General features: G+C 31.8%; 1 protein-coding gene across 2 annotated transcripts in view; it reads right to left on the bottom strand.

The window, feature by feature from the left end:
- The window catches only part of LOC105160861 (ankyrin-3-like), a 17129-nt gene continuing 5931 nt past the window's right edge, over positions 4130-15327 (bottom strand). Inside the window, exon 2 of one of the 2 annotated variants that reach the window (XM_011078359.2) lies at positions 4130-4867. In XM_011078359.2, the coding sequence (XP_011076661.1) occupies positions 4463-4867 (405 nt within the window). In that variant the 3' untranslated portion in view covers positions 4130-4462. Of the gene's footprint in view, positions 4868-5440; positions 5776-15327 lie in introns of those variants that run through there. The other variant, XM_011078360.2, reaches the window with a different exon arrangement.

The raw sequence follows: 15327 nt of genomic DNA on the forward strand, positions 1-15327 counted from the left end.
TGTCTTGTTGGTCTAATATTTTGCTACATGATTGCTCATATTTTTAAGAGCATTTTTAATTATGGGTTACTTGCTTTTACTTCTTATGAGAATACTAATAGTTGTAGAATTTTTGGTTTAATGTAATTTACCTCCCTATAATATTATAAATGAACAAATTATCCCTCTATGAAAAAAAAAGTAGCAATTTGCCCTCTGTGTTTTTCAAAATGAATTGTTGCATTATAGAAAACACAGGGGGATAACTTGCTATATATTTTTTTTTTTTTCAAAATGAGGTAATTTATTCATTTGCAATATCACAAAAGGATTGCAATACTTTCTTTAAGAATTTTTGAGGTCCTATGAACGAGTTTGAAATCATGGGTTTGAGTCACACCGGATATGTGGGGTATTTATCTCACTTTATATGAGTATTTGTAATTTATTTATTTTTAGCTATTTATTAAACCGGTGTAATTTATTCACTGATTTTAATCATACAGACGTGCTAATTGAATTAATATATTACCAAAAAGAAGATAAGTTTGGGATGTTGCATTGTAGTTTTTCTTTTTAAGGGTTTTTGTTTTGCTTATTACTATTTTTACACGGTCCCGTTGCATTTAATTCGATATTTTTGTACCAAATTTTATAATATTCCAAGCTTATTTGGAAAACAACCCATTTTAGCACAAATTTAAAATTGGTTAAAGTTTATAATATATGACAAGTATTTCCATAATTTTAAAAGTTTTGTCTTTTTATTAAATATAAATCCTTGGGATTTTGAAGAATCTCATGAAATGTTTAGATTGGTAATAATCCAACAAGACAACCTCTCTCTCCTCCCTTATTCATCTTTCCACCTTTGATCTATATATTTATGCTGCGATGTAACAAACGAAGTTTCCCAGAAATTGTGCACTTTCTTACCATGATCATCAAACCATATTTTATCAACTGTTTCATGTGTCAATTTCTCTCAACATATAAATTGGTACAACATTCATGAATATCTTATAATGTAAGGATAAATTACAGTCAATTTTTCTGTAAATTTGATATAATTACAGAAATTTCCTTGTTATTTGAAAAATTATAGATAGCCTCGTGATATGCGACATAAGTACGTAACTTTTTGGTCGATAATGTGAAATATCAACTTTAACTTTGTTGAAATTTTATTTTTTAAAAAAGAAAATGATAAACTATAAATTAAATTGATGATACACGGCGATACTGTCAATAAATATAAAAACTTAAAAATAAGATGTAAAATTATAATTTTGGGGCCAGCGCCAAAAGGGCATTTTGAACAATTCATCACAGAATTTAGATGAAACCCTAAAGGACGCTAACAAAATGAATCAATTGTTGGACGGACGTTATTGTTAGGGTGGTAACAGTAGTTTTTCAAACAACAAATAATATACGTTATTATCAAGGTCCTAAATTTATTATTGGACGACATCATCTTCTATACTATTATAAAAAAAAAGAGGGTTTTTAGACTTAAAATGGTAGTTTTGATCCCACTACACTAAATTCTTATAATACCAAAAACACCTTTCTACTTCCCAACTCATATTAAATTAACTACTTAATCAAAATTTCTTTAAAAAATTAATTCATACAATTACATGTGCTCATAAATTTTATCCGTAACAAAACGGTGTTAGGTTTAAATAAAAAAAATTTCAAAAGGGTATAAGTATAATTTTGAAACTTTTTGAAAAAAAGTGTAATTTTGATATTCTTAGAGGGGTTTAAGTATAATTAATCATAACACTAAATTAGTCATGTTATCTGTACTTATCAATGTAATAAAGATATTTGATAACACATATATAAAGATAAGTACTATATCATTATTTAGTTTCAAGAGCAACTACACCAAATAATAACTCCAATTATATATAATTATACTACATTAAAGTAATTTATTTTGATTGGCATAAATGATACAAAATTAAATTAAATATGCTTGTACTAAAAAGAGAAAGATAATTTCTTATTTTTTAAGATTATTATTAATATTTCTTTAAATTTTTACGATTTTTCCGTAGTGTTTCTAAGACATTTCCAAGAACTTTCTAACATTTATTAATCAAAGCATGTGTTGGAAACAAAACTTTATTCCATACTCGTAGCAATGTTCAACTATGTACTGAGATTTTAAAGTAGAAACAGGAAATATAATAGCATCCGAACACCAAAAGAAATTTAATATTTAATTATGGCTAGTTGTCATGAATTAAAATAAATAATTATAGTAAATAGTTATTGATCAAGGCACACAACTTTTTGTGAATGTGACTAGGCAAAAATAATTTTTCATGGCAGATAATCAAAATTTTTGCATCAATTTTTATTTAATCATGATTAATTATAATTAGGATAATTATATTGACACCTTCTGAGGTTATGCTAAATTATACAAACGCCTCCTGTGTTCTACAAAATTACAGCTACGACCCATGAGGAGTGTTAATATAATGTTTTTCAGTGGGTATTTCTGTAAGTTTTGTCTTTGAATAGAGGGTTTAGCTGTAATTACAACTATAACCTCAAAAAATGTAGCTGTAATTTTACAAAAAAAAAAAAAAAGAAAGTATTTATATATTGTAGCCTAATTTTAGAAGATATCAATATAATTTACCCTAATAATTATTCACTACAATTTTAGTCCATAATCAATTATAAATTTTGTTCATGTGAAAACAGGTGTGTAAGAGATTGACAACCTTAGTAGTTAAGGAAATTACTATATCAACATAAAGTATGAAGAACAATAATTGGCGATACCTTAAATCATGTGTGAAATAATTGGTGGTGTAAGTAATATGCATGCATTGTCGCTGCGCATAGTAATAATTACGGGAAAAAACAAGAGTAAAATGTACATTTTTGTCGCGTTGATGATAGAATCAACATTCAACAATTACTTAATATGAATTTTCTTCTTCACAAATTGGAAGGATTTGCATTTTTCTCCCTAACACTTAATGGCCCTTACTCATGTGTGGTACTCTGTTGTTGTACGGTCTGATGATATTTTGGATGGATTTAAACTTTACGTTGAGGTAAATTATATTTATATTTTCTAAAATTAGGTTAAAATATACAAACATTTACGTTGAGGTAATTTTATTTATTTGGTCTCAAAATTAATTTTTGAAAAATTAAAATTTTCAATTTCCCAAAAAAAATTCTCCAGCAAAGTTATACAAGTTTTGTGAATCAATAATTACATAACGTGAAACATCGTAATGATAAAGAAGCAGTCTTTAATTAATACTTTGTAGTGCGTTCAGGAAAAAGGTGCGAAAATTTTTATAAATATTTACTTTTCAAATGGCAACACTCGTTTCTAAAATTTTGTATCCACCTAAAATTAGTTTTATGTCTACTCTTGAGGAAAGTCTTCGAAAATGCTTCTGTAGACTTCAGGTGACTTGTTGCATCTTAAAAGTGAATCGTTATATCAGCTCGATAACAAATTTATAGTGGCGGGATGATCACTTTAAGAGAAGTGATGTCGACACGGCGAGTCTTATTTCTCTTTATTTCTTTTTTGACCTTTCTTTTTGTAACATATATATATACACTAAAGAAAATAAAAGATGTAATAAAACTTGAAACAAAAAGTTCAAGTATCCTATGACCTGCCAACTTATCTGTCTTTCTATATAAATGAAATGTCCCTTAGGATTTTGAAGGATCAAGTGAAAATTGGTAGTTTCAAGAATATTGTGATGATGTTACTGAGGGAATCTTCCTAGAAGCTCTGCATTTTCTTATATAGGGTTATTACATCAGCCCTTCGTAATGTTTAGTTATTTGGAATTCATCTTTTTTATTGGTTTGAATGAATTGCTGGTATGAGCTGAATAAATTCAGTCCAAGATTAATGCATCGTATACTTGATTTCTATCTTGAGTTGGATGGACTAGCTACCTTAAGTCGATATGTCCTTAATGCAGTTCCTGTTTATGCTTACATGATCCCTTCTGTCGTCATTAACAAAACCGATTCCCTTATCAAAATAATATGAAGCACTTATCCTAAACTGTACGCCAACGACATGACAAATATATTACACTTATAAATTAGTACAAAACCCCGACCCATTATTACTATGGGTGACTCTATGGAAGATCAAATTTACTTGTATTAATTCGATGCACGGCTTCTTGGCCGTAAAAAACAAATAGTGTAGCCATCAAATATTACAGGTTAAGAAGCTTATCGTTGAGACTAATTCACTCACTTTGCTTACATTCTTTGACAGCAAGAGGGGAATCACCCAATTAGTGCACTGAGTCTTGGACGATACCGACTGACATCCCAGAAGTAGGGCTGGTATTTGCCTATTGGAAGTTATCGGCTTAGACGATGATAGCAACAGCTAGCCTGAAATAAACACTTCCTGGTCTTCATAATGGCTGCAGAACTAGCAACTACTTGCATATTGACAGAACTATAATGCTGCTCCTTTGTCTATGAGAAGCTGTGTTATATCCTCATACTCCATCAATTTCGAAATGTATAGTGGGGTTGCAGCTTTCTTGGTCTTGGCATTCATATTAGCTCCCCTATTGATAAGAACTTCAACAGTCTCAACGCTCCCTCCTTCGACAGCCATGTGCAACGCTGTGTGACCTTCAGCATCTGGGCGTTCCACATCAGCACCAAACTCAACAAGCATCATCACTACGTCTTTGTTTCCTTTAATTGCAGCCACATGGAGTGCCGTCAAACCATATTGATCGCAGAAGTCCGTAGTTGCTCCTTTTTCTAGTAGCGACTCCAGTACCTCGAGCTCTCCACGTCTAGCAGAATGAAGTACTGCTTCGCCTCGTTCAAGTATTTTAACTACGTCCTTCTGCACGTTGTTGATAAAGATCAGTGAGACGCTAGAAGTATGAACAGCAGGCTAATAGATTACAGAAGTTATCTAGATAAGAACCAAAGCATAACTTGAGCAGATGCATAAGAGAGGATTGATCTATTAAGACTTGGATCACTACAATGAGTGCCAACAATGGCCAGAATTCACCTCTCCGAAGGGAACAAGTTTGCATAAAGAATCACTTTACATTCATCATTTCTTAGACCTGGCCGTCAGGTATCCAAATGAACATTAATCCAGCGATTTTTAACATTACAGAATGTCATTTTACCAAGATCTCTCTTTCCTGTTCTTTTCGATTGATGGGTGTCATTTTTACCAAAGATCAATATACACACAACAATGAAGAACTAACAGAAAAAAAGAGACAAATTTATTGAAATATTATATAATACTGCAAAAAGAAAGTAGGGATACACGTAGAAGTGTGTTTACACAAACCACGTTTCTGCCAAAAAAATAATCAAACAAAAAATAAGAAACGTCGTGCAGGTCCATTCATCTGTGACTTGAAGAGGACTAGAATACCAAAAAACTCGTGCTATAGAAGTGCAATTCTTTGATTAAAAAAGGAATAAGATAGTAAGATACAAAAAATCACATTCTCAACATGATTCTTTGACTAAAAATATAGCCAAACAAAGCAAGCTGCAGTTGAGCATTAAAGCCCGTGACGGTCTTTTCAAACCGGGATTAAATGTGTGTCTGCTCCCTCATTTTTTTTCCAAACAACGCTCCTTCATTCTTCAAGCTTTGTCCATATACAGCTTTCTTTGAGCTTCAGACTGCATTTCATCTTCTTGTTCAACTTGATCTTGTTTTAATATCGGGAATGACAAATAAAACCACAAGTTGAAGAGGGAACAAAATGAAGAACGAAGCTGGAACAATTGAGACGAAGCTTGAAGAATTAGAACCAGGGAGCTATTTTCTCGAGTTGTGTTTGGAAAAATAAGAGAGGTCATGTGATCAAAATTGGAATTTTTAGTTTAAATACGGGTTATATGCAATTTAACTCCCGTGGTATCGCAAATGAGTAATTTACCGACCTATAAAAGCACAAAAAAAAATTAAGCCCATTAGACGAATCCGTGCAGTTCACGCGCCTTTTTTAGATTTTTTAACTTTTAATTATAAAATTATATTTATATCCTTATTAATAGTTATTGAAACTAATTGAATTTAAGGTTCAAATTTAACTAACAAAATAATGGCCCAGATTTTACTTAATTCGAATCAACGGTCTACATCTAAAAAGCTCATGTTTATATAACATTTAATTAAAAATATATGTATATGATATATTCATATTAATTAATATATATATATATATAGAGAGAGAGAGAGAGTTGGCTGGGGAAAGGGGGGAGCGGGAGGCGACACAGGGCTGACGAAAATAGTGAGGAGGCGCCGATGAGGGATGAGAGGTAAGGGAAGGGGCCGCTGAGGGGTTTGGGCAGGTGGAAGGGGAAGGGGAGGGGGGGCGGTGGGTGAGGTGAAAGAGGGAGGAGGATCGGGAGAGACGGAGAGGCGAGGGTGGCGACGGGGTAGAGGATGGTGCGTGCATTACACTAATGTTCCTGGGGGGTTTGCTTCTTTTTTTAAAATATAGGGGTAATTTCTTTTTTGTTTCACAGGGTGTATTTTGTACATTTTCTATATTATAAGGGTTTACTTGTATTTTTTCTGTTAAATACTATTGCGTGTTCTATTACATTTCTATCTATATTATAAAAGTGTGAATAATTTGTCATGCTTTATGCCAATTATATCCTTTCATATAGTAAATAGAATTATAACTTTATGTGTACAAATAAGTAAATTTTTAATTAGTTTTCATAATAGGAATTGTTAATTACTTACATAATTGAATTGAGATAGAATTCTAATAAAAAATAAATTATAATAAGAGTTATATTCATAACTTATAACTAATAACTAATTAAATAGAATTTATTTAAGACTTATAATACTAAATAGGAAAAATATATAGAATATATAATTAGGAAAAAGATACGATTTAAAAATTTGAAAGAAACAAAAGCAATTTGGGGGACAGTGTCCCATTAATTTAATATAATTTAAATTCTACAATAATATACTATAAAAATATCAGTAACTTCTGATGTTTTAATTTTTTTATTTTCTGTGATGATAAAAAGACTAAAATTGCTTAGAAAATGTAATTTTATATGGCAATAAATAATATCTTGGGGTACTTAATTAATAGTATAATCTGCAAGTTCAATGAAAATTAATAAAAATCAATTATTTATTAAAAACAACCTTAAGATAAAATTACTTATTTCATAAGTGATTTTTTAATTAATTGTTCTTATAATAATAATTATAAAATCAAAATAGTATTATTGAAAACTTATTTTATAGATTAAATAAGTCCATCTTTATGGAATGTTTAATGCACTGATTCCTTGGTCTATAAGAATTCTACTACATCATTTACAATAATAAATAATTTAATTTCTATACTTTTGTATTTTAATTCAACTCTAATTTAATAAAATTAAACAATTTATTTTATGGTTATTCAATTCAATTCATAAAATATTATTCGTCAATTTATACTATTTTCAACCAACATGAGGAACAAATGGAAAGTAAAAATATTATTACAAGAAAATTACATTATAAACAACTTCAGTGATAGTATAAGAATTAAAAATCAAAATCAAAATCAAAAGCCAATCATTTTTTCCGGATTTGCACAATTAGGAAAACAGATTTAAAATCTTATTTCATTCATGAAACATAATTCAAAATATGTAAAAAATTAAAGTAAATCAATATTATTATTATACCATTCAATACCAAGATGAAGTCGAATATAACAACTTACTAATTTTATGAATTATCAACGGACATCCTTTTCCTGTGTGCTAAAACTAAAGAACTTGCTAGAATGCAGAGTGTGTGAAAGGTATTCAAAGATAAATTATGTACTGCCTCTTCCAATTGTACCTATTTATTTAATTTCGATAAACTTGTGTGGACTTGATGGTTTTTTGGTATATTTCTTTTGTTTAAAATTGTTGGTGGTTGCCAATAATTCACATTAATGGAGATGTACAACTGATAGTGGCTATCATTCTTTTATAGTGTATGTCAGGGAAGAAATGACGAAGCTGATAATAGTTGTCGTTCTTCCCTAGTGGATGTAAGACGACTTTCAATTTATTTATTTTAAGACTAGAAATAATGCCATCTTCTAATGAACCGGATTGGGATTTTAGTTGGTGCAATTTTTGCACCAAAGAGAAAGTAAAAAAACATGGTATTCTTTTCATTTTGTTTAAGCAGAAAATGTTGGAAGACTTTATATAATCCAAATATGAGACTAAGGGATAGTTTTTATTGGGTTTATTTTTGAATTCGTATAGGTAATTTCCCTAGTTAGACAAGAAAGTGATGGAATTTATGAAAAATTTTCTGTATTTAGAAATGGATACCTAATTCATCTTATAGAGTTTTATTTAGGAATTTGTAATCCATTACTAACCTAGGGTTCCCCTCTCTAACTCAGCATTTTACTTAACATAAAAGACTGGACAACATCAAGAACGTTTTTTCGAAATTCAAACTATTTACACCAACTTTCTAATTCTTTTCGGGTGGTACAATTTGTTTCTTTAATTGTGCTTTGCATAATTGTAGTCTACCAGATTGACATTATTTATGAGTTCTCCATAGGAAAAGAAGAAACATTTTCATATTTTTCCTTAACTTTCTACCGACCTTTTCTGCAAAAGATTTTGGTAAAACAGAAAAATCTTGATACATTTCATCATTTCCTTGTCTGATTGAGGAAGTAGCCATATAAATTCAAAAGTATTCTCAATAGAAACTATCCCTTGGTCGCATATTGTGATTATATTAAAACCTTTCAGCATTTCCTAATTAAACAAAATGAAAAGAATACCATATCCCTTTTACTTTCTGTATGGTACAAACTTTCACTAACCAAAATCTCAAATTGGTTCATTAGGTGGTGGCACTACTTCGGCTGAACAACAAATTCTTCCAAAATCAGTGCAAGAATCTTTCAAATTTTTCTCTAAATAGTGTCAATTTTGAACAAGCAACAATTCTTAAATGGTTCCAATAAAATTCCACATTTTGCTAGACCTCCACTATTCTCGAGAAAGAAATCAAATTGCAACAAGAGCAGATTTTACTTTAAAAATAAAATTTAGCAATAAAATTAGCCAAAGCTACTCCCAAGGAAGAATTGGAAAATATTCTCCAAAAATTTCAAAGTGACAGAGAAGACTCCCATCTTCAGTCAATCTTGCATATGAAAATTAAGATGACTTTTTTTAATCTTCAGCCTATTCCATCAACTTTTTACTATTGTAAATTGCGTCCAATAAAAAGGTTATAATTTTTACTACTGCATCCTCAATTTTTATGCAAACATAGTTAGATTTAAAAAATAATAATAATAAATAAATAAATGTATTAAAAACTAAAAGTTGTCAAGACACCCATTAGGGAAGAATGGCAACTATTATCAGCTTTGTAATTTTATCTCTGACATCGACTACGAAGGATTGACAGTCATTATCAGCTGCACTTCTTCATTAGTGTGGATTATTGCCAACAAGATTTACAGCCACCAATAATTTGCAGCAAAAACAATCATGTACTTAAAGACCATCAAGTCCGTTCAAGTTCATCAAAATTCTACAAATAGGCACAATTGAAAGAGGCAAGACAGAACTCAACTTCGAGTATCTTTCACACTCTCTTCACCACTCAAGCATCAACAAGTTCTTTGTAATATTTCATACAGAAAAATGGTGTCTTAGATAATTCATATCTATGAACATCCCTCAATTCTGTGGAAATTCTCATATTTTCAAATTCAGAAATATAAAATAAATAAGTTTTCTCTTCATTATTTTTATTCTTGGCTCTTGTTTCATAACTTTTCTTCTTCAATAAGCATGAATACACATCCGTCAACAAGGTTTATAAAAATACCTTCCAAAGGTCTCCTAACATATTTTGCACAATGACATTTACTTGACCACTTATTCAATTTTGGTCCTCAAACTATCGACCTTAACAATATTGGTCCTTAAACCAACTCTTTTCAAAACTTTTGGTACTTGTCGTTACTTCCAGCGCTAGAGTTAATGGAACCAGCATTGGAGGGAAAAAAGACTTCCCTTTTCCCGTCTTGAAGCTTGACTGCTTCATGAAATTAGTTAAAAACATCACCTTCCAACTTGAGAAAGAATTGGGGGGAAAACCAGTTGGAGTTGGGGTGCATAATGGGTTGTGGTGTGTGGCTAAGCCTAGTGTGCCTGCAGAGACTTTGCAAGAGGTATTAGACTATATGTCTGTGGAGAAGGTGAAGATGATTGTGATTCCATTAGGGCTGAGGGGAGTTGCTCTGTCCCTGATAGTCTTGTGACATATGCTTCCAATAGTCACTAGCAGAAGACTAAGAGAACCGGCGGCACTTGTGGCTTTGGAGGCACTGCCATGCTCCCCCAGTAAGCATCTGCTTCTTAATTTTGATAAATTTTAATACCATATAATTATTGCAAATAATCTAAATTTCTCTACGCTGATTATTGTTTACAACTATGTTTCTTCTTTTACTTTTTGCTATCACTTTAAATTCCTTGGATGGTGTAAAGATTAATCAATTTCTAGACTAGTGACATGAAATGATATTGTTGCAGGTTATCATCATTGCGGTTTCATTCTTACCTAGTGGGGAGTAATTATAGTGAAAATGGTGACCTGTTGATATCCTTTGGTTTTGCAGTCTGTAGTTTTGAGTATCAGTACCATGATAGAACTTACGATTCTGTGAGTTTATGTATGAGGTAGACATGTTATGCTCTAATACTGTTCTTAATTGAGATTTGTCTCAACCCTTTATTTCTGTTGGGTTCTTATCGCATATGCTTCTGTTTTCCGCTTAGTTATTTAAATTTACAAAAAGAAATATAATACTTTTTAAATATATAACACAAATATTGCAAACTATGGACCTAAAAAAAAATTTTAGAGAATGCAAAGTCGTGGTCCACATCCACGACTTCGAGTTGGGACAATGTCCGCGACTCTGGGACTCCCAATAATAAAACTTGTCCACGACTCCATTATTACATTTTTTAAATATTTAATAATTTTTTTTATTTATTATAATTCATTATTAATTAATTAGTTACAAATTTAATTAATTTATAATCCATGATAAATTTATAGTTTATATAATATAAAAAAAATACAATAATTACAATTGTTAAAAGTGACCATCGTTCCACAAATGTGTCGTTGCTGTCGAGGTATTCTTATTTCCTCACCCACATTTTGTATTGGCTCATGTTATTCATTATCATCATTAAAGGCATTAATATGCAACCGAATGCCCACGTATATTTTTAATTTTGCCCCTCATTTAACATTTTCATATACATTTTTATCTTCATAAAGGGATAAATGTAATGTGCAGATATTGAGTGAAGTTAACATCATTATATTTTTCGTCTTATAGGTACAAAATTATTATATGGAATATTAACTAAAGGGTAGAATAGAAAAGTTATGTAATTTTTTTGGCTAACGTCAGCATTTTTCGTTCAAACTCTAACGAAATGAGATTAGATGTAAATGTAGAATTTTCTGAGGGAGCGTAAGTGTTATTTTAAAATTTTGTTTGGTGAAAGTATAATTTTACATTTTTCGAGGGGTCTAATGTAATTAATCATTTTTATTATATATATATTGCTACTATATCTTCCTTTGTAATATTTTGAATTTCTTAATTTATTCATGTATTCTTTTCAAGTTGGTTGAATATTAATATAGAGTCTATTCTACGATATTATTAAGCCAGGTTGCATATTAATACTGGTAATGATGATAATGAACAAAATGAGTCAATATATAATGTGATTGAAAAATAAAAAAAAAACTCGACGCCAATAGCACCTACGCACTTGTGGGACGAGCAGTCACTTTCAACAATTGAAATTATTGTATTTTTGTGGTATTATATAATTATAAATTTATTAAGAATTATAATTAATTAATTTTGTAATTTATTAATTAATTATAATAAATAAAAAAATTATTAAAATAATGGAAAAAATGTAAGAAGTCCACGACTCCAATTCTCTATTATTGGGACTCCCAATTGGGAGTCGAGGATGCTTGAAGCCACGGAGAAATTATTTAAAAAATGTAAAAAAAAAAGAAAATTTAAAATTTGAAGTGATTTGGGAATTTTTAAAAAAGTAAGTGGTACCGTGGTCAGTAACCACGGTACCACAATTGATATTTAAAAAAAATAAAATTATTATGTCACCGCGGGACACAGAGTTAAAAAAAAAAAAATTAATGCGTCACTGCTGTCATTGACTGCGGTGGCATGATTATTTTAATAAAAATAAATAAAATAGTTGAAGAACCGCTATCTCAGATAACGGTTCTTCATATAAAATAGTTGCAGGCTGCGGCGGCTTTCAGGTGTTGAGCCACCGCACGGTGGCTCAGCATTTTTTTGGCCACACTTTTGCTTGTGACATTGCACCTCACATTATTTAAGTGTGAGCTGCAACGAAAGTGTTCACAGCACAACTTAAACATTTTCCCTCTCCGCATTTTCATTCTTGTTCTTCTTCTCGGGAAATTTTTCTTGTTCTTCCAACATTTACACCTTTCTCTTTAAAAACATTTGAAGAGAGTATGGCTAATTTTGGCCCTATTAATACAAGTATTTTGTATGGGCAACTAAATCATCGGTCAGAAAATGTGTCGGGAAATTCGGATACAACTTTATCCGTACGACGCGATGACATAGCTTTTTTTCGTGTCTTTCAACACGTCACACCCGTGTTTTGCAAGTACTCCAAAATATGGGGTTTCTTGGTGTTTTACAGTGTGGGCATATTGAAATTGACACCCACTTAATTACTGCATTAGAAGAGAGATAGCGTCCCGAGACGCATACTTTTCATTTATCGGTTGGCAAAGCAACTGTAACACTGCAGGATATCGCCATCATCTGGGCACTCCCGATGGAAGGTAATTTTATTATTGGGGTAGATACAAGGTATAGTATTTAACGGTGGCAAAATTATTGTCATCAATGGTTGGATTTTATGCCAAATGAAGATGCTTCCAAATGGTCAAGAATAAAATTAACAGTTTTATATGAATATTTAATAGAAAATACATGTGATGAAGATTGCCCGTTTGAGGCTGTATTACAGGAGGCACGTATATATGCCATGTGCATTCTCGGTGGGGTGTTGTGTCCTGATACTACGGGGAACACCGTGTCATTGTTTTATCTACGGTATATGGAAAATATACACGAGGAATATACCTCAAATTGGGGTTCAATCTATATCAAGAGCTGTATTCAACATCACAACAAGGGAAAACCAATATTAGTTTTTCCTCGTTTAGTGTATTTCTGAACAAATAAATCACAACGATATAAATACACTAAACGTAAAAAATAAATCACAACGATAAACCTCATTTAATTGCATACGATCCAACACGTTCCTTATTATACGTAGAGCATTGTGCGCCGTATGAGTACAGGATATATGCTATGACCACCTAAAATCAAAATTAAGAAAAGTAAATGAAATCAAAATTCTTTATAGTTATATAAATAAATAAAAATGTTCGTATCGTGCAGCATATGGAGGGCTAGGCAGAATATTGTCAAGGTCTATTATGGTCGGTATCAGAGTTGAAGATTCACTCGAGGGAATGGGTGCAAGCGTTATGATGCGAGACCATGCCCATATCTGTAATAATTGCATGACACCGCCAATATTATTTTTCCCTCTTTGTGATGCTGTACATAGCTCCCGGTAGAGATAAGCCAACACTGCACAATCCCAATTTGAGACATACTGCTCGTGTATATTTACCATATGGCGCAGATATAATAATGACACGGTGTTCCCCGTAGCATCAGGGCACAACACCCCACCAAGAAAACACATGGCACATATACGTGTCTCCTGTAACACATCCTCAAACGGGCTATCGTCATCATACAAATTCTCTAATAAATGTTATATAACACTATCAGTTTTATTCTTGACCATCTAAATGCATCTTCATTTGGGCATGAAACCCAACCATTGATGACAATAATTTTGCCACCATTGGGTACTATACCTTGTATCTACCCCGATAATAAGATTACCTTACACCGGGAGTGCCCAGATGATGGCGATATCCTGCAGTGTTACAGTAGCTTCGCCCACCGAAAAATGAAAAGTATGGGTCTCGGGGCGCTATCTCTCTACTAAAGCAGTAATCAAGTGGGTGTTAATTTCAACATGCCCACACTGCAAAATACCAAGAAATCCCATATTTTGGAGTACTTGCAAAACACGAATATGACGTGGTGCTAGTTGTAGAACGCGAAAAAAAGCAATATCACCACATCGTACTAACAAAGTTGTACTCGGATTTTCGGACACATCTTCTGATCGATGATTTAATTGCCTGTATAAAACATTGGTATCAATAGGGCCAAAATTCGACATTCTCACTTTAAAATTTTTTAAAGAGAAAGGTGTAAAAATTGTGCGTGAACAAGAACAATAAAATTGGCCGGGAAAAATGTTAAAGAAGAAGGAAGAGAAAGAACAAGAAAATGTTGTTGAATGTTGAATGTTGAAGAAGAAAGAATGCAGAGAAATTATTGCTCAAGGTGAAGAATAAGGATTGCAGCTCACACTTAAATAGTGTGAGCTACAATTCCATTCATTACAGTGTGGCCAAAAATAAAGCTGAGCCACCGCGCTTGGTAAGCGCGATGGCTCAGCCTGCAAAATTGCAGGCTGCAGGTTTAACCCATTTTTTTTTAACATTCAGTGAAGACCGCTATCTGAGATAGCGGTTCTTCACTGTTTTCTTTTTTTTTTAATAAAATATTAGCGGTGGCACATAAAAAATAATTTTTTTTAAAAAACTCTGTGTCACCGCGGTTAGCCACCGCGGTGTTTGTTTTTATAAAAAATGTGGCACCGCGGTGCCGCTTAATTTTCTAAAAACTTTAAAACCACCTTACTTTACTAATTTTTTTTACATTATTTAAATAAGTTCCCCTATTACCGTGGTAGATACAAGTTATAGTACTAAACGGTGGCAAAATTATTGTCATCAATGGTTGGGTTTTATGCCAAATGAAGATGCTTCCAGATGGTCAAGAATAAAATTAACAGTGTTATATGAATATTTAATAGAAAATACATGTGATGAAGATAGCTCGTTTGAGGCTGTATTACAGGAGGCACGTATATATGCCATGTGCATTATCGGTGGGGTGTTGTGCCGTGATGCCACGGGGCACACCGTGTCATTGTTGTATCTACGGCATATGAAAAATATACACGAGAATATACCTCAAATTGGGGTTC

Source organism: Sesamum indicum, linkage group LG4, assembly GCF_000512975.1.
Source record: "Sesamum indicum cultivar Zhongzhi No. 13 linkage group LG4, S_indicum_v1.0, whole genome shotgun sequence".
In the NCBI taxonomy this organism is placed as follows: domain Eukaryota; kingdom Viridiplantae; phylum Streptophyta; class Magnoliopsida; order Lamiales; family Pedaliaceae; genus Sesamum; species Sesamum indicum.